Here is an 18,643-nt window from a genome sequence, read left to right as displayed (position 1 = left end):
CACCCAGGTTGCCACAGGTTAATGCAGTGTAAAAAGAAATTGTGCCCATTTGCAGTACACATTTTATATTATAATTTCTTTGTTGAAACACTATGATGAATGTGAATAAAAAGGATATAGAGAGATATTGGCTTAAATGATATTTTACACATTAATTCCTCACCCTGTGATATGATGAATTTGTAAAGAAAACTGTTTTTCTTCCATTCCTCCTCGAGGTTACGAAAACTGAGAGAAATCTCAAGAGGGGGGCCGCATTTACATGGACTAGTATGACTTCAATTCATAAAGTATTGGTTGGATTCTTCATTCACGGTGGAGGCATGCCAGAAAAAAATGTTTTCTTCTCAAATTCAGTGTGACACAGGCTGAGTCATTGTTATCCAAATGATCATTTTGTAGGTGAAGTGTTCCTTTACACCTTAGTCACTCCTTGTAATCAGGATATTGTTCTGTATTTTAAAAGAATGGTGACTAAATCTATAATCAGCACTTAACTAGATTGTAGCAGTGTGCTGCAAAATGGCCTCAGAAGTAATGGCTTGGTATAAACAATGATGACAAAATACTAAATAAATAAATAAATATATAAATATATAAATAGAACTCACAGATTACCACTTTTGATGACTCATGTAATGTATAGCCTTTAGTAATAGAAAACCCACCCATCATTGTTTCCACACTTGTCATCATCTCATTGTTTTTCTAAAACTCCCTACAAACGCACACACACACACACACACACGCACGCACGCACACACACACACACACGCACACAGCTCCCAGTCTCTCTTTCAGTTCACCTCCTCTTTCTCTTTGACGCGGGGGTCTGTACGTTCCTGCGTCTCAGCAGCAGGCACACGGTGACGTTACTTTTGCATGGCTGCTGTTTCAGGATTCAGTGACGCCAGTTTACAGGGCTGCTGTGTGATTCCCTCAGTTGCCAAGCTTTCATCGTAAAAGACCTGGCAGTCAATGCAGCACAGTTTCAACCATTCATCCGAGCTTGCTGAGAGACTTGGCTCTATTGAAGCATACATCCCTGTCTGTTCTCCCAGCTCAGTGGCACAGCGCAACCACAGGTCTGATGGTACTGCTTTTTTGCCATGGTAACTTTAGAGTTGCAGTATAAAAAAAGCCCCATCAGTGCCAGGAGCTTTCACATCTGGTGAATGAGAGTTCTTGCAGTGTCAAATTGCCATCTAAATGGTAGGCAAACCCTTTAAGTGCTGAAGTCGGTGGGTCATCTGACCTGGATCATAGATTTAAGAGCGTTTTATTAGCCTTTACACTCACTTTCCTTGTTGTATTCGGTCCTTGAGGGGAAAAAAATGGAGCAGGGTAGTTTCGAGGCATTTTGGCTTTGGTCCATGATCGCACTTCAGCTTGTTTCCTGGTCATGCTCAGTCTAATCGCTTGCCAGGTTGATCACTGTACATCACAGTTTCTAAGAAACAATAAATAAACATTCGTTCAGAGCAGATTACAAGTCAAACGCCTACATGAGAACCACTACAGTGAAAGAAGCAGCCAATAGTTCCTTTTTACATATTTTTTCTTCTTTGTATGGTTTCCTCTAAGAAGGTAGATGAGCAGATAGACGGGAGAAGTATCATCCTGTAGTTAATGGAAAAGTGATTCCCTTGAAAGTCTGCTGCCTATAGCTATAACATCTCCCATGTTCTTTTCAGACACATGCTGTCTGGGTTTGTCTCTGGTTGGCTTTAACTGCTTTGTGTATCTAACCTGAACTGTCCCTTTATGTTTTTTGTTTTCTTGTACTCAATAATATTGAGTTTTGTTTTCATGTGTTGCCACTGCCTTGTCTCACACTTTTACCTGATGCCCATGCATGTGATCAAAAAGATATACATCTTTACTCCTGTTTTGTCTGCCAGTTATGATGACTTTTATAGTAGCATGTAATTAAGAATGTACATCAGCCCTGCAGGTTTAAGATGTAGATGTAGCATTTAGAAGACGTGGATTAAATGATTCCCAACTCAGGGTTGCCTTCTTACAAGTCAGCTGGTTCGTATTGATGCAAGAGGAGGACAGAATCCCTCAGCAGCGCTATGTGCTTTGTTTTACCTCCCTCTTGCTTTTACTGCCCGCAGACTGCCGGTGGTGTTTTATCTGAGGCTGGGGAGAGCCGGCTGGATGCTGCTCTGTCTGGCAGCAGCGGCAGTGAAAGGGAAAGTTAAAAGTGGCTGTAAACTCATGTCACTGCGTACTGCGGTGATGCATGTTTTTTCACTACAAGATGGAAACTGACTATTCACTCACACACAACGCAACAGGTGTGTGTGTATGTTTTGTCCTTTTTTTTGCTCTGCTTTTCTCTTTTTATGGCACATAGCATCTGTCGCAGTTGCTATGTGAGGGACAAACATGAAGCACACACACTGTTGGGACAGCCATATTAGCAACTGGAGGAAATGCGGTTTCTATTGACAGCGGTGCGAAGTTCACATTGTTTCTATTGAGCTTAAAGCCAGTGTCTCGTCTCCCCTCCCAAATGAATATATGTAGCTCTTATTAGCGAGAGCTGGAAGGTAGCATGCAAATTCACCCCTCTCTAGCTTTTGAGCCATATCAGTGAATAAATTTATAATCTCTGCGTTTTAGAGGTATTTATCAACATAATGCAGCCAGGTACCTCAGTCCTACCTTTCCTTTCATATTGTGGTGTCTACAGAATGTATGTGGTGATTATTCGGTCCTCGTGCAGCTACAAAGAGCTCCAAATGTTCGAAGAAAAATCTGCATTGTATGTTGTTCTTTGACAAAGAGAGTATCAGTGGTTAATATCCCATGCATTAGTTTCACCACAGATGCTGAGATTGTTGTGAAATTGATCATCTTTCAATTAATTCAACCCTCTATAATGCATGCAGTTATGGATTGATTGCCCACACGCACATGCACACACACACTCACACACACACACACACACACACACACACACACACACACACACACACACACACACACACACAAATGTCCCCCTGTCTTTGGTTTGTGCCCGTTGTCTCCTTTTATTACTGTAACCTTGGCTGTGGATCTGTCTTGTTTGTTAGTTCAGCTGGGAGAGAATAAAGTGGTTTGTGTGGTTTGTGGCTGTACAAGAGTTCATTCCACGACGTTGTATTGTTCAGTAAATGGCTCCAGAGCAACTGCTCTCATTAGCAGTTTGGCCCATCGTTATGGCGGCTGTCTATGAAAGTCCTGGCCAAACTGAGCCAAGATCCTGGCGTAAACTGAGACAGAGCTTTCTGGGTTGTGGAAATTGCGAAGTTCAGGTATGAATAAGCATGCGCTCATCGAGGAATCCGGATATTTATGTCTGACTTTCCCAGTATTCCCAGTGAGTCACGTGTAATGCCTGATTACGTGATGCCTTTCTCAGAGTTATTGTTGGGTTCTTTTCAGACCATTTTTTTTCTGCCCAATAGACTTACTTTAATATTATAATAAGATATTTTTCTGTGAATTTAAAAGTGTTTGTTTTGTGAGTGCGCCACCAAGCCTTTGGTAAAACATTTGTGTGTGCTTTTTTTTTTTCTCCCTGCCCCCTTCCCTCCTTCCATTGCCTCTAAGGAGTGAAGCTGCCAACCTCACAGCTCCATTACATCCCAAAACCTGGTGGGATCACTGATGACCTTTGTTGCTGCCCTCACCGTCTCCTGTTATCCTGCTGCTCTTCCTCCCTCTCCCTCTCCTCCCCCTTTCTTAAACTCCCCTCCCCTCCTCCCCTGTGTCTCCCAGCCTGAGGCTTATTACTCAAACCCACTGAAGGGAGCAACACAGTAGCTGGCAAAGGATGAAGCGGGTCTGCCTGCCAACACCAGACAGAGGATAGAAGACACAAAAGGACTAGCGAAGGGGAGAGAGACAGGGAGAGACAGAGCGGACGACTAGTGGAGAGAGCTGCGACGGGGCTTTGGGAGAAGCGACAACACTGAAGATGCCACGCCGAAGGAAAAACACAAGTTTCACTTGAGCGTCATGAGCTAACAAGGGGCCCCTAACAGATATAGAACTACTGACTTCTGAACAAACTTCTGACTCCCCACACACACATAAACACACACACACACAAACACATCTGCTTTCGGGGGCTCCTTGTTAACACCTGATATGCCTCTGTAAGAAGTGTGCGCCATGCCAGCCAAGGGGAAGTACCTGTTGAACGACCAGGAGCTGAAAAATGAGGCACTATACCGCAAATTCTCTTGCAACAGCCAGTATCAGCCACTGGTGCTCCTGCTGGGCCTCTCCATGCTCTCCTGTGGAATCCTCCTCATCCTCTTCTTTGCCCTTCAACTGGTGAGTCTTCACATCCACATGTTTGTAAAAAAAATGGAAAGAAATTTTGCACAGTTTGCAGATTTCACATTGGTCATGGATTGGGATATCATAGAGTATTTTAAGTTACTAAACACATGCAAATGCTTGAGATGTCTTAAGTTTAATTTGCCTGCGAGCCACTGTTAAACATTCAAGTTTGTCTTAATAACTAGAATGTTTCCGTCATTGTGCAGAGAAAAATCTGTGCATTAGGTGAGTTTTCCGGAACATTACTCCACTAATCAGCAGTTGTCGAGGCAAAGGGATAATTGGCATTGATCAGTTATTTTTGTGAACTCATTAACTAAGAATAAATTATGTTCATTTATGCAAAGAGAAGTTAAATATTGCTTGCTGCAGTTTCATCTTCTGTAAATGATAATAAGTGATTGATTGGTGATTAATTGATAATTTTTCTTGAAAAGTCTGAGATTATCAGGGTGTTTCTCACTTTGCTCTAAACCACCTCAATATAACTGATTTTATTATACAACTTTTTTAAACAACTGCTATTGAATCCAAACTGCTGAAGCTGTTAACTGTGTGAGTTTGGGTCAAAACTTCTCTGAGCTGGTAAATAACATTAACACATCAGGAGGGAGGAACAGGTTTTGTGCGTAGATGTGCGCAGGGTTGCCATGGATGCATTTTACAGGATATAAAAATGGCACACAGTGCTATGCTGTGGCAGATCTTCCTGATCGTGATATACACTTTGTTTTTTGTGCCCTTGCGCAGCACTTTGTGGATGGGTGGGAGGAATGGCACAGAAGGACGATAGTTGGCGCAAGCCAGGCGAGGTGCTGACATTTGGTACAAAGTTGAGCTTTCAACTGTATTCAGCACATGGCCAGTTAAATGTAACAGTACTACAGAGGCATTAAAGAAAAATGTGGGATACTTAATGTGGGAATGTACACTGTTTCCAAACCATCTGACTTACCTGGTTACAGTTAATTCACTGGCGTGCTTCCATTTTGGAACCGGGCAGGTTCCTCTGATGTTAACACAATGCTTCTTATTGTGGAGATGAGTACAATGGCTAGTAAATTATGAAACTAGAAAAAAAAATTGGCTTCAGGCGGAGCTTCAGGACGAAGAGGCTGCATCCAAATCAGAGCTGACAGAGTGCAACAACTGACTCGACTTAACACTGGTGATCTACAATATATGTGACACGTATACACCTAAATACAGAATAAACCAGACCATAGCAGTGAATCTCTGTTTTCCTCCCTCTGGTTCCTTTAAAGACCCCTTCACGGTCAGTTCATCTAAGCAATTATTAGAAGCTCTAAGCTGCGATAGAGAAGAAAACATTTTTTAAGTCTGGCTTAACGGATTGTTCATTATATCCTTTTTTTTCACATCAACACGTAAAATAAACAAACAATCTTAAAAAATGTCTTTTTTTATTATGGACAAAATACATTTTACAGTAAAAAAAACACCCCAACAGTTTTTAAGTTACACATACCAAGTCTGCATTTCTGTCCTGCAGTTTCTTGTCTTGTTGGCCAACACATATGTGAATATGATATATTTATATTAAGCTAATATTGGCTGATTTTTTTTTAGTATAGCTCAGTTGTTCATGTTAAAGGTCTACCATGCAGGAATTGTTGGTTACTGTTTGTAAAAAGCGTTGCTAGCGAAAGCAAAAGTGAATGCTGCTTGGCATTTTACCTTGTTTTTCTGGCGCTGTGTCCACAATTTTTGTAGCTTCCTCTTGGATGCTCGCTGCCTTTGGTCTTGCACCTGGTGCTCTGCATGGAACGTCCTGAACTCGTCTAGTGAGTCATAAGTGATGATTGAGAAGGATTAGTTTTGTATGAGTTCATTCTTTTTTTTTAGGACAAACGTGTATAGAATACTTTAATTCTTAGGTGCCTATTCCTGATCAGTTTTTTTTTTTACAGTGATGTACAGCTTATATTGTTTGAATTATACACTGTGTGTGCTCAGTCACAAACAAAAACAAAACTAAAAGATTGTGGGTACTTCTGTGATTGTAACTTGGCTTCATCCATGTCCATAAAACTCTCCAACGCTCTCCTCTAGAGCTTTTTTTCAACTTTCTAGTTTTAATCTCTGCTCTCTAAAAACGTCCTCTCTGTCCCGCTAATATTAGAGACATGTCTGAGCAGCTGCAACCCGCCTTGACCCCTCACTCATGACCTCTGTTGAGTTGTGACGTTTAGCCTGTGAACATTTCGGACTAACGGAAAATGCTTGTTGTTAAAGGCTGCTAAAAAAACACTAAATACTGAATGACCAACAATATTAGATGACTACCATGCTTATCTAAACATTAGGCGAGCTACACGACGTACTGTTGAGAAAGGCTCTATTGCCAGACTGTATTATTAGTTATTCAAGGTGTTGGGGATGTCAAAGGCATTTTAAATAAGGGTTTATTACTTTTGCAGCAGAACCCACTTAACTCTGGCAGTGTTTGTAAAATGAAGTTCACACATGAACTAGTTTACAAACATTTCTTCCATTTTGTTAATTGTTATTGAAGACATCTATTGCATGCCTGTCCGTCCTGGAAGAGGGATCCCTCCTCAGTCGCTCTGGGGGGGGGGGGGCCTTAGATGATGTAAGGGTCTAAGGGCAGAGGGATGTTGTTTTCTGTAAAGCCCTCCGAGGCAAACTGTGTTTTGTGATAATGGGCTTTATGAATAAAATTGATTGACTTGACTTGTCAAATCTGTGATCATCATTCACTCTCACATATTCCCCAAGACTGGTCAGGTGCTTCAACTCTATGTCATTTCAAATACATTGCCATTGTGGCTGACATTAGTACATTTAGGCATAAACATTTTAGATTTTTGTATCTGTACTGATTTGATCATAAAACCCGTTCAGATATTCATATGAACTGGATTCTACAGTACCAGTAGCTATGTTGTGTGAATTTCCAGTTGCACTAGCCACGCAGGCGTTGTTTTGCGTAGCGGCCCCCCTCTGTGGTTAGGTAACCAAAACAGTTTGGCTCAGATTTAGGTAGACAGAAATGCGTTTCGACGGGTCTTTGAAACAGCACACTTTTGCTGAGTGGCGTAAATCCTCAGGTTTTGCTTAACAGTGGAAGAGCACCATTAACTGTGGCAAGAGTAAACGAAATCTTCGTTAAATTGGTTGCAAACGTTTACGTCTGTTTCACTGTTTATCAAAAACATGAGCACGTTCATGCACAACACTGAGCTCCGGCCTCGCTTAGGCTCTCTATATACTAGGTGTTATCCAAATTATATGTTTTTGGCATTGAGGTCATATGAAGTGATGTTGTTGGACTGAATTTTAGAGATTTACTGCATTTTTCTATAGCTGTGACGGTGCAGAGAGGAGTCACTGAGTTGGCCAGTGTATGGGGAGTAATTTGGCCCAGTAGGACAGCAGCAGTAGTGTAATGGTTAGGGCAGCAGGATGTGACTGGATGGTCAGTTTGAATCTCTAGGTTGGCTGTGAAATTGTGACAAATGGAAAACTCTCTGCTCTCCCTCGACAACTACTAAAATAAAGCACTTGCGGTAACTCCCCTTCACTACCAGTGCAGCTGCCCAGGAGTGTGAATGAGTGAGTGATTGTGTAACTGTTTGAATGTGAGGGAGGACATCACTGACATAGACACAAAAATAGAGAATGCGTTCTTCAGTTGCTTTCCTTGGAAAAATGGAAAGGTTAGAAAAATGTATCTATTAAACAACATTAGGTACATGTTTGATAATGCTGATGATTCTTCTCTGTTTGGAAACTGCTTTGCCTTCCTCTGCAGAGAGTTCAGGGGTCAGGGTGAGAATCTGAACAGTAGCTATGGGGCTGGTAGTGTTTCAGTTTTGCTCAGAAATACTTTAACAGAGATATGCTTGCTGACACGGGGTCTATTCACTGAGACACCGACTCCCTGCTAAATACACGACCCTGCTGCGCTTAAAAGCAAAATCGTTAGAAGGTTTGTCTGAAAACTGAATAGAAGAAAATGAACCAAGCCAGTAATAAAACATAAAATGGTGGTTAAAACAATGTAGCTGTCAAAGTGTAGAGTGCAATCACGCTACTGACCGTGACAGGAAAAGGCAGGTATTCATTGATTTTGGCTGCATGCTGTTGATTTTGGCATGATGGCAGGGAGCATAGCAGTCCATCAGTCCAGCGGTTCATATAGTCAGCTGACAGCTTCTGTCAGCAGAGATGAAATTACTTTTCCCTGTTGGAAAAAAACATCTTAACCTTCCCTCTATTGTATTGTTGCTGACCTGCTGGTACATTCCCTTTCTCTCGTCATTACTCTTGTTCTTAAAGATCTTCCACTCTCATACACTCCTTTGAAAAACCTCGATCCCTCACGTATTTTCACAAGTGTGTACTCATGCATTGATTCATTTAAGTTACCCCTAAATTGTAAAATTGTGACATTAAATATGCAAAATGCTCTCATCCACCCCCTCATTCCTCCCTGAACATATCATCACTCACTCTTCCTCGTCTCCTCTTCTTTCTCAGCTGTCTTCCTGCGCACACAGTTGCCAGGGGTACAGAGGAGTAGAGAGAAAATGCTAGGATGGAGCTTGTATAATGCTGTTGTTAAATGCAAAGGAGGGGCAGGGTGCCTGTTAAGGGGTGGCCACCGGTGTCAAAAAGTCACTGTCAACTTATATAACTCCTCTCCAATCGGATGAAGAGCAACGCTGAGAGGAAAGCCGACTGAGCCAATGGTCTAAGTGCCACTTGTGGCTCCAGTCTCGGGCCCTGATTGGATGGAGTAATGGTATTAAGTAGCCAGTTGTTTGAGTTCTTAAAACTGTATCCAAATAGAACAGCTTTATATGTTTTTAAGAGCTGTGAGAGGATGTTTGTGGAGTGTTAGGTGTCACTTTAAGACCTCTGTGTCCTTCAAACAATGCTCTTGTTTCGTCATTTCAGACTTTGTCATTCTTCAGCCTTGACCCTTGCCGTTGTAGTCTGTAGTTGCTTAAACTCATAATGATCTGGCACGGGAGACATGCTTCACTGTTGAGCTTATTGTAAGAAAACATAATAAACATTTTTTTTTTAATGTTTTTGGATGGTCTGCTCCATTCTCGTGAACCTGACATCTCAACAACATCTTGAGGAATTTTTTTCAAAATTGGCATAAACGTCCACTTGGCGTCAGCAGTCAGCTAATTAGATTTTGGTGGTCATAGGTCAAAGGTCAAGGTCACTCTGACCTTATCTTTCTCATTTTCGTGAATGCAATATCTCAAGAACACCTGTAGGGATTTTTTTCAACTTTGGCACAAATGTCCACTTGGATTCAAGGATGAACTGAAAAGATTTTGGTGGTCAGAAGTCAAGATCACTATGACTTTGCATTTGTCTCGTTCTTGTGAACGAGATATGTCCTCAACACCTTGAAGGAATGTTTTCAAGTATTACACGAATATCCACTCGGACTCAGAAATGAACTGATTGGAATTCAGTGGTCAAAGGTCACTGTTACCTCACAAAACACATTTTTGGCCATTAGTTAGGAATGAATACACTAATTATGACAACATTTCACACAAATGTTAAATAGAATACAACGATAAAGTGATAACATTTCATATTCAAAAGCTCAGCTTCACAGTGATATTATCTAATGTTTTACAACACTTCTCTGGCCATTACACAACGTCATCACTCAGAAACAGAGGGGCAGACATTTAATCAGATACCAAATTCGTGACACCAATCTTGGGTGCCCGCCTTGAAATAGTACTGATTGTACAGATCTTCTGTGCTGCTGCGGGGAAGATGTGTGTTAAGCATCCATGTTTTCATGGCTATAAACTGTTACTGCAACTTGTGCGTGGAAGCACCCAACACCCAACGAGGCGGTAATTGTAGTTTACTTGTTTGTTTAGTAACAACACAAATGCGGTGTTTAAAGCTGTCAGAATCTCTCCCTGGTAACATTACTGCAGGAATACATTATGCTGGCAGAAACAGTAACAAAGCCATTTAGTGTAACAGCAATGGACATATAGCACACAACACACAATAAATATAAAGCTTTGTACCAGTAAGATCCTGCTGACACTGCAGACATAAATACATGAAAAATATGCAAGTACTATAGAAGGGCACATTTTGTTTCATGAGAACCTTTTAGTGCCATGTGTTGAAAATTACAGCTGTATCTCTTCTTGTAGATTTTAGCTCATATTCATATAGAATAATTGCTCTTTTTCCGCCTACAAAAAAGGTTTTGTCAAGACCCACAGCTACATAGGGAGTAGAAAGTGCTTTAGTTGAGATCTGGCCTTTTCCGATGCTGCCATGGTAACCAGAAAGCTCAACATACAATGCAGAGATGGCCTTCTCTGAGCAGAGATCTATTAACACTGACTATGTGCGTCTGTCTCTCACTCTTGAGCTGTCTTTTAACCCCTTGTTTTCTCTTGTGCTCTCCCTCCAACACCCACTCTCTCTCCCACTCAGGCCAAGACAATCTCACATTTATTTACACATGTGCACTTGGACAAACATAACCTGCGTTCTTAGTCACATACTTTTTCTTTTTACTTTGAGTACATACTGCAGCTGCCCTTACAAATTACATCCTGTTGCATGGAATATGCATACAATTGAGTCACATTACTTCATCATAACATTGTGCCTTCACATATCCATTGCAGTCCATAGTATGAATTCTGAAGTAAAAGAAAAAGTATTTAGACTATTGTGAGTAAAGAGTATTGTGATTTGGAAGGCAACAGAACAGCAGAAACTACCTGTTTAAATGAGAAATTAATAAGCCTTTGTAAGCATAGTTCTCAAACAAAGTTCTTATCATTACACTCAAAATACAAAAAGCTCCATTCACCAAAGGTCAACCCAGAGAGCTCTGCTGTTGTTACTTAATGTATGTACTTTAAACTTATAAGTTAAATTATTATATTCACAACAATAAAAAAACTTTTAAAAAAGAAAAGATGATTTGCATACTGCAAAACTCAGCCGGATGCAGTTGTATTATATTGCTATTATATTGTATTTTTGGCATACTGCCTTTGACGTAATATGTATTGGGATGTACTAAAGGTTTTCTGGCATTATTAATGGTAGGGGAGTTGGAATGCACTGGAGGTTGTTGCTTTCATGCATATGTTTACATGCACAACACACACACACACACACACACACAGATATTTACACAAACAAACATGCAAATATAGTTTCACACACACACGTGCACAAATAGACAGGATCTTTTGCCCTCATGCTTGCTTCTCTCTGTATAGTAGACATGATGCAGATGCAGATTTTCAGAGAAAACTCCGACATTAGCCTCAAGGCTGATAAATATTGGTGGCTCTCAGGAGCATCTTGAATGAGTCTTAAACCTCAGGCCAACTTTTAAAAGCTTAATTAGCCGGAAACACAAGAAATAAACTACTTATAAGAGGGGAAGTTGCGCAAGCATTTAATTAATTTGATGGTAGATTCTAATGTATATACAGAGTGATGGCAAGAATATCTAACAGTCTCTGCATACAAAAAAATACAATTGCTCTGCAGTATACCAATTTAGAGAAGCCTGTTTTTGTTGAGACTGGTAAAGGTGTTGATTAAAACCAGTAGTCTTGTTTGAGGGTGTGGCTTGCAGCAGTTTTGACTGATGTACGTAGTTGCTTCTCAGTTCAGCAACTGCATTGTCTCTTTGTTACTTTTAATGTTGGCTTAAAAAATATTTATAAAAATTTTATCTGTTTATCTGTCTGTTTATCTATCTGTCTTTATGTTATCTGTCTGCTGACACCGTAACTGACAGAATAATTGTAATGTGACTTATGTATACAGTACTGTATAAAATTCCATTGTGTCATTTCCTTTTCCTTTTTTTTTTTTTGCTGCTGGAGCAGAATGCAAAGGATCACTGCGCCTTTGTGAGCGTGGTGAGCGGCAGCCTGTGTGTGTTTCTGACCGTGTTTGTGCTCGTGTGCACGGAGATGCTCTCACAGCGATGGAGGCATCTGCTGGGCCTCATTGTGTGGGCCACACACCTCACCATGGGCTACACCTTCATCTTCAGTGGCCCCATCATTCTACCTTGGGACCAGGTAACCTCCCAGCCAGGGTCACATTAAGGTTACCTTTTTTTTTTTTGCTGCAAGTGACTTTTATAATATGATCCTCAAAAGGCATGGAAATCTTAAACACTAGAGCTATTTTCTTTATATTTTAGGTCTAAGCTGTAATATTAAATAGTTCTCATCCCTAGTATTTGGATGACAGATAATTAAAAAAAAAAAAAAAACTTAAATCATTTAATATTGTTTTTTTGTGTGTATGTCTATAATTTGTTTTTGCTAATGACAGGTCTATAGTAGTGTTATGCAGTACATATCACTTATACCTCATTTCACAAAATACAGGCATAGAGATAGAACAACATACAACTCCTTTTCTACAATTATTCTTCAAGGTAAATGAACGCAGCATTTAGTAGAATTGGATTTATTTGTCACACCAAAGGTAACTTAATTCAAATAATAATGACAATATTTCAAACATTATGTTTCCAGGTGCCTTTCTTCCTCTTCATCATCTTCACCGTGTACACCATGCTGCCATTCCAGTTGTGGTACGCTGTGGTACTGAGCGTCATCTCCTCACTGTCCCACATCATGGTCCTCACTGTGCGCCTCACCATTTACGAAAAGAAACCCCCTCCTTACCTTGCCAACCAGGTAATATCAGTTGGATAACAAATGTCATTATCTTGTAAAAATGTTTCTGTATGCCAATTTATCAGTCTGCAGCTGTGTGTGTTCGAGTCTTCAAGCCAATACGGGTTATGTATAAGGCCAATGTTATCTCCCCATTAAAGATGCAGTTCAGCTTTCTTTGTGTGAACATTGTTTACCATTAAATTTATGCAAAAAATGATATGTTACATTTTATGTTATGTTGTTTTACGAGATTACATGGTATATAAACCCCTATATCGGACTCATCTGTGAATGTATTGGAAGACTCTGAATATTGTGATAAACAACCATAGACAGACACACATTTATATATATACATTGTAACAGTAAAGGTAAACATTAACACACAAAATGTGTGTATTGATAGTTCATATTTTTTGACGTACTTCAGACAATGTATTACTAACAGTAATACAGCTGTCAGTTTGCTCTCAGATTGGAGAAGCAGGCAAATATATTTTAGCCACCTAAAACAAGTTCCACTTAAACAAAAAAGAGAAAAAAATCAGTTTAAATATGCGCTATATTTTGAATATTTTCACCACTTTACTGTGACATCAGACAGACCTTCACAGCGGTCATTCTAAGCCGTTATCTATGCGTTTTTCAAAGCCACCAGACTCCTTTAACAAAATAGTCATTTTTCGTCTACAACTTTGGGAGCTGCTGGTCTACAGCTGCCTCGATCAGTTTGTTTGTTTGTGTTATTGTGTGAGTTTGACATTTAAACGGTCAGTGTGAATCTACCAAAGTTACACAATAACACAATCTAACTAACCTATTGAGGAAGTGGTAGATCAGCAACCGCCATGTCTGTCAAGGTAATGTTAATGTTTTTGTCAAAGGAGGAGGAGGAGGCTTTTCAGAGAGCACAGACAACTGCTTTAGTTTACCATCAAAAAGGACCATCTGACTACATGGTGAAGAAACATTCTTAATATAGCATACACTGGAACTGATAATGATTTTTTTTTTTTTTTTTTTGGTAGGCCTTTATTAGATGGCTAAAATTAGTTCTGCCTCTTCAAACTGGCAGCGTGCCGACTGCCATCTCCTGTTGGTGACTATGGATACCAAATGCAACCTCAATGTTAAAAAAATCTGATCTAACCTTTTTAGATCAGATTTATATAACCTTTTATATATGTGTGTGTGTGTGTGTGTGTGTGTGTGTGTGCGCGCGCGCACGTGTTAGTGTTTTTATTTGAGGTCTAACATCTGCTACTGTGTCTGTTTCTGTAGCTGCTGTCCAATGCAGTGGTGTTTCTGTGTGGCAGTGTGGTGGGAGCCTTTCATAAGGTCCTGATGGAGAAAACCCTGAGGCAGACCTTTCAAGACACCCTGAGGTGCCTGAGCATGCGGATGAAGCTGGAGATAGAAAAGAGACAACAGGTCAGTGTAATGCACTAGCTGCCAAAGATGAGTTTACGATGAATGGCACAAAGAAATAGTTGCTCTGTCTAAGAAATGACCATTAAATATGAAAGTCTACAGTACATTACCAAAGCCTTTTTATAGCTTGGCTCACTACATTATTGTAAGTGTTCTCAAGTATGGTTTATACACTTGTGTAAACCAAAACACCCACCTCTGCAACAATCAACACATGCATTAAGAAACAAATGGTAAAGCTTCATTAAACATATACAAAAATTACAGTCTACTTTTGATATAAATATAAAAAATGTGTCAAATTATAAATAGCAGAGTGCATTTCAGTCTGTGTGACTTTAGGATGATTAAATGGGCACCTCCCGTCACACACATTTGAACAAATTAGGCCCACACTACAGTCACACACACACTCTCATCATGTATTATCTGTTATTCATTATAGAATCACAAAGAGAGGAGAAACAATGCAGTATTTTCTTATTAAAAAATTAGGATTGACATACTACCAACTAGACTGAGAGGAAAAATGTTCACAATGCTGTGATGAGCATTTTAATACCTTTTGTTCTTCTGCATCAGTACTCCAGTATCCTCACTGAATGTAAAAAACAGACATTACAGACACATAATGAAAATAGCTAGTTGGCAATTGTTATTGCCTCTTTATAATTTTATTTCATCTTTAAGCTTTGCCCTTGGCTGGCCTCATGTTGACTCTGCCGTGGATGTTTTCATTGCGACTAACAAATCCTTTTCAAATTAGATCTTCCTGTGATGCCTTTTAAATTAGATGCATCTGTGCTGACTTGCTTCGACTTCAGAGGCATTTCTAAAACAAATGTTCGCCCTTTTGTCATTTGTAATGACCGTTGCTTAGTGCGGGACATAAAACGTGCTGACAGGGAAGCTGTTGTGTTGCCTAGCAGGACAGAAAGGAATGATATAATAGTTAACATTTAAACCTCCCGTTGTTGTTGAATTGGGGCTGAAAAAAAAGGGGAGCCCGGTGCAGAAAGACAGCCAAAGAGAACGGGGACATAATAGCATGGTGGGGCAAGATCCAAGACCGTTCCAAATGGGGAACCAATGTGGAACTCACATTGTGTTCCCACATTCATTTCAGCAGGAGTGAGTCCAGTGTGTTCCTCCTGAAATGGTTTTTGGCAGTGTGCAAGCGACGTCAAAAATGTTATTTAGTGTTGTTTGTGACGTTAGCACGCCCCTTTGGAACCAATGCTAATGAGATTCTTTTAAACTCTGCTGACCCTTCGCCACTAACTGCTTTCCCATAAATCAAAGTAAAGTATGTCACTGCATTCATTTGGTCAGAGCACATTTTTTTCCCATATTTAAAATATGTCAGGAATAAAAGACTAATGGATTACATTATAACAGCCAATGTGACACCTTCTGCAGTTGCCCCCCCCCCCATCATCTATACAAAGGCCACTTTTTGAGAGGTGAGTTTTTGTGTTTTGGACGGACTCAGTGTGAAACTATAAAAGGGTCATTTGAACCCTGTAAAAGGTCATCCAGAGTGAACAGGAGCAGTTTAGGTTGCAGCACAATAGAGCAACTTTACAAACTTATTCTAACAGATGGACAGAAACACACGTATGCACAAGATCCACTGCCCTTTTGACCTCTTCCACATTTTGTGTCATTACAACCTGATTTTAAAAAAATATTACATTTTGATTTTTTCGTTTTTTCTTGGCGCACCAAAACTCGAAATGTCAATTAAAATGTATATATTTATTTTAGTTCCTTTAAAAATTAATCAAAAGTGGAATGCTTTTAGTCAAAACACATTCTCCTCTTTGCAATAACACTCCAAATTAAGTTAAGGTGCAATTTTATTCTTGGGAGATGTCTGTACAACCTGGAGGATGTCCAGAAACTCTCCAGGGAAATCAAATTTAGCTTGTGACAGCACACTTGGCTTTTGCAAAGAGCCACATGGAAAATTCTGACATGTTAAAGCGAAAGATCCTGCGGTCTAATGAAAAGTAAATAGCCAGAGTGCGGTGGTGGTAGCCAAAGGTGGTGTTTTTAGCTCTGTTGGCGTGCAAAAGAAAAAAGGATCGATACATGGAGCAATACGCAGCAGATTCTCCAGTTGTTGTTTTTAGTATATTAGAAGACAGTAGAGTGACCTGGAGTCTACAGCCAAATGAACCTTGGAACGGCTTGAAAACAAGAATGTGGATGTTGTCAGGTGGCCTGACTGAAGCCCAGATCTAAATCCCCTTTGAAGATCACTGTAATAGAAATGAATGAACTGAATTGAACATAACTGTTCACATACACACTCCTCACCGCACCTGACCTACCTTGAGCAAAGGCGAGACTAAAAAAAAAAAATCCAGATTTTATTGACTGAAGTACAAGTTAGTGACTCTAAAGGTTGTATGGTTCAGTACACTTTTACATGAGAAATTAATAGACCTTTTGTTAAGCACAGTTCTAAAGCAAAATATTAACTGTTGGCAGACAAGATCATCCAAACAGAAACCTTAGTTTCATATCGTAAAATTTCTTATATATTTGTTTCACCTCATGCACCCATATCTATTTACATCAACTAGTTCATTCTAAAACACTTTGTGGGGACTGTATCATGAATTTGACAAGCGACAACTTGCAACAGACTGCAGCATGGACTGCACTTTCATAGGTGAATGAGGTTGTATGGCGTGAGCAGTCGGATCACGCTGATGTTGTGCTGGGCAGTCCAAGGGAGCATTATTAGATACAGAATTACAGCATGCTTTGGCGACCTAATGGTGCAGCTGAAATGCAGGCCTGCCAGCATCCACAAAATAACTATGAAGGCAAAAGGGAAGAAAGAATATGAAGAAACTGGCAGTTATGAAACTAGCAACAAAAATCATTTGGGACTCTCAACATCTTCTCTTATCTGAATACAAAACTCCACTATCAGGAAGAAAACTCCATGTGCCAAAGTGCAAATCAAAGCGCTGGAAGCCATTGTTTGTTCCAGCCTCCATCAAGCTGCCTAAATTCTAATGCTAAATTTTGGTGCAACAGAACAATGTGCAATAAATACACAGGCACTTAACACTTTAATTCGTACAGGTCTGTTGTGCTGTCAGCATCAAATGTCTCTTGTATTCTGAGATGCTTCCATGTTTAAAAAGCAATGTGTAGCACTGTGCGCCAGACAAATTTCCCCTTGAGGACAGTGAAGTTTACTCTACTAACTTGACGCAACAAGCCTAGTCAGGTGATCTCACCTGATGCTCCTCTGGCGATTGGAAGAGGGATTAATAATTTCTTGAGAAGTTGCCTGTTCAGATTCTTGTCTTCATCAAGCCATTGAACTTTAAACACTCCTCAGCCTCTGACTATTGTGGCAGACTGACTCCAGTGATGTTTTTTACTGAATGTTGTGTATACCCGTGCTAACGCAATGTGAAGTAGTCCTCCACTCATGTTAACCATCATTTAGCTTTCATGGCAGCATAGTGATATAGAGATTTGATTTATTTGGCACGACCACATTCCTTTATAAACCACATCTGCTCTGAACGCCACTTAAAAGCTTAAGGATGTGGGGACAGAACTGAAGCACTAATGGGGCCACCACAGATACAGATAGGTGCTAGTTCTGTGGTGTACCTACAGCAGTCACATAGAAGAAGAGACGGGCACATGAAATACAAAAAAAACCCCTCATTGTTCACTGATCAGGTGAGCAAAACTGTGAAGCTTTGTGAAACAAAAATTCTTTGCTGGATATTAAAAAGTGAGATGCTGATGAGGTGGGCTTCGAAGTCTGAGCTGTTGTGCTTGAGGTCTAACATTTTCATTTCACGGATTTACCACTCATCACTTTACATGTGTGACAGTCGAATAAGCCACATTGTCTGGATCACTTTTCAGTTATGTACAGTAACTAATTGTGTGTGTGTGTGCGTGTGTTTGCAGGAGAACCTGCTGCAGTCTGTGCTGCCAGTCTACATCTCCATGAAGATGAAGCTGGCAATCATGGAGCGCTTGCAAGACTGTAAAGACAAAGAAGAACAACAGCGACTGGTCAAAGATAACAACTTCCACAGTCTTTATGTCAAGAGGCACGAGAATGTCAGGTACAACCACAAACTAACTCAAAATACATGGAAGGC

General features: G+C 40.1%; 1 protein-coding gene across 3 annotated transcripts in view; it reads left to right on the top strand.

Moving 5' to 3' along the window:
* Window positions 1-18,643, top strand: part of adcy7 (adenylate cyclase 7) — a 66,808-nt gene that overhangs the window by 24,068 nt on the left and 24,097 nt on the right. For all 3 annotated transcript variants that reach the window (XM_042482409.2, XM_042482359.2, XM_042482306.2), the window contains exons 2-6: window positions 3,604-4,332; window positions 12,252-12,449; window positions 12,915-13,079; window positions 14,343-14,492; window positions 18,447-18,607. In XM_042482409.2, the coding sequence (XP_042338343.2) occupies window positions 4,168-4,332; window positions 12,252-12,449; window positions 12,915-13,079; window positions 14,343-14,492; window positions 18,447-18,607 (839 nt within the window). In that variant the 5' untranslated portion in view covers window positions 3,604-4,167. The remainder of the gene's footprint in view (window positions 1-3,603; window positions 4,333-12,251; window positions 12,450-12,914; window positions 13,080-14,342; window positions 14,493-18,446; window positions 18,608-18,643) is intronic.

The sequence above is a fragment of the Plectropomus leopardus genome, chromosome 1 (genome assembly GCF_026936395.1).
Source record: "Plectropomus leopardus strain MGB_pleo_1.0 chromosome 1, ASM2693639v1, whole genome shotgun sequence".
NCBI lineage: Eukaryota > Metazoa > Chordata > Actinopteri > Perciformes > Serranidae > Plectropomus > Plectropomus leopardus.
The sequence above is the reverse complement of the archived record's forward strand: the minus strand, read 5'-3'. Positions and strand labels throughout refer to the sequence as shown.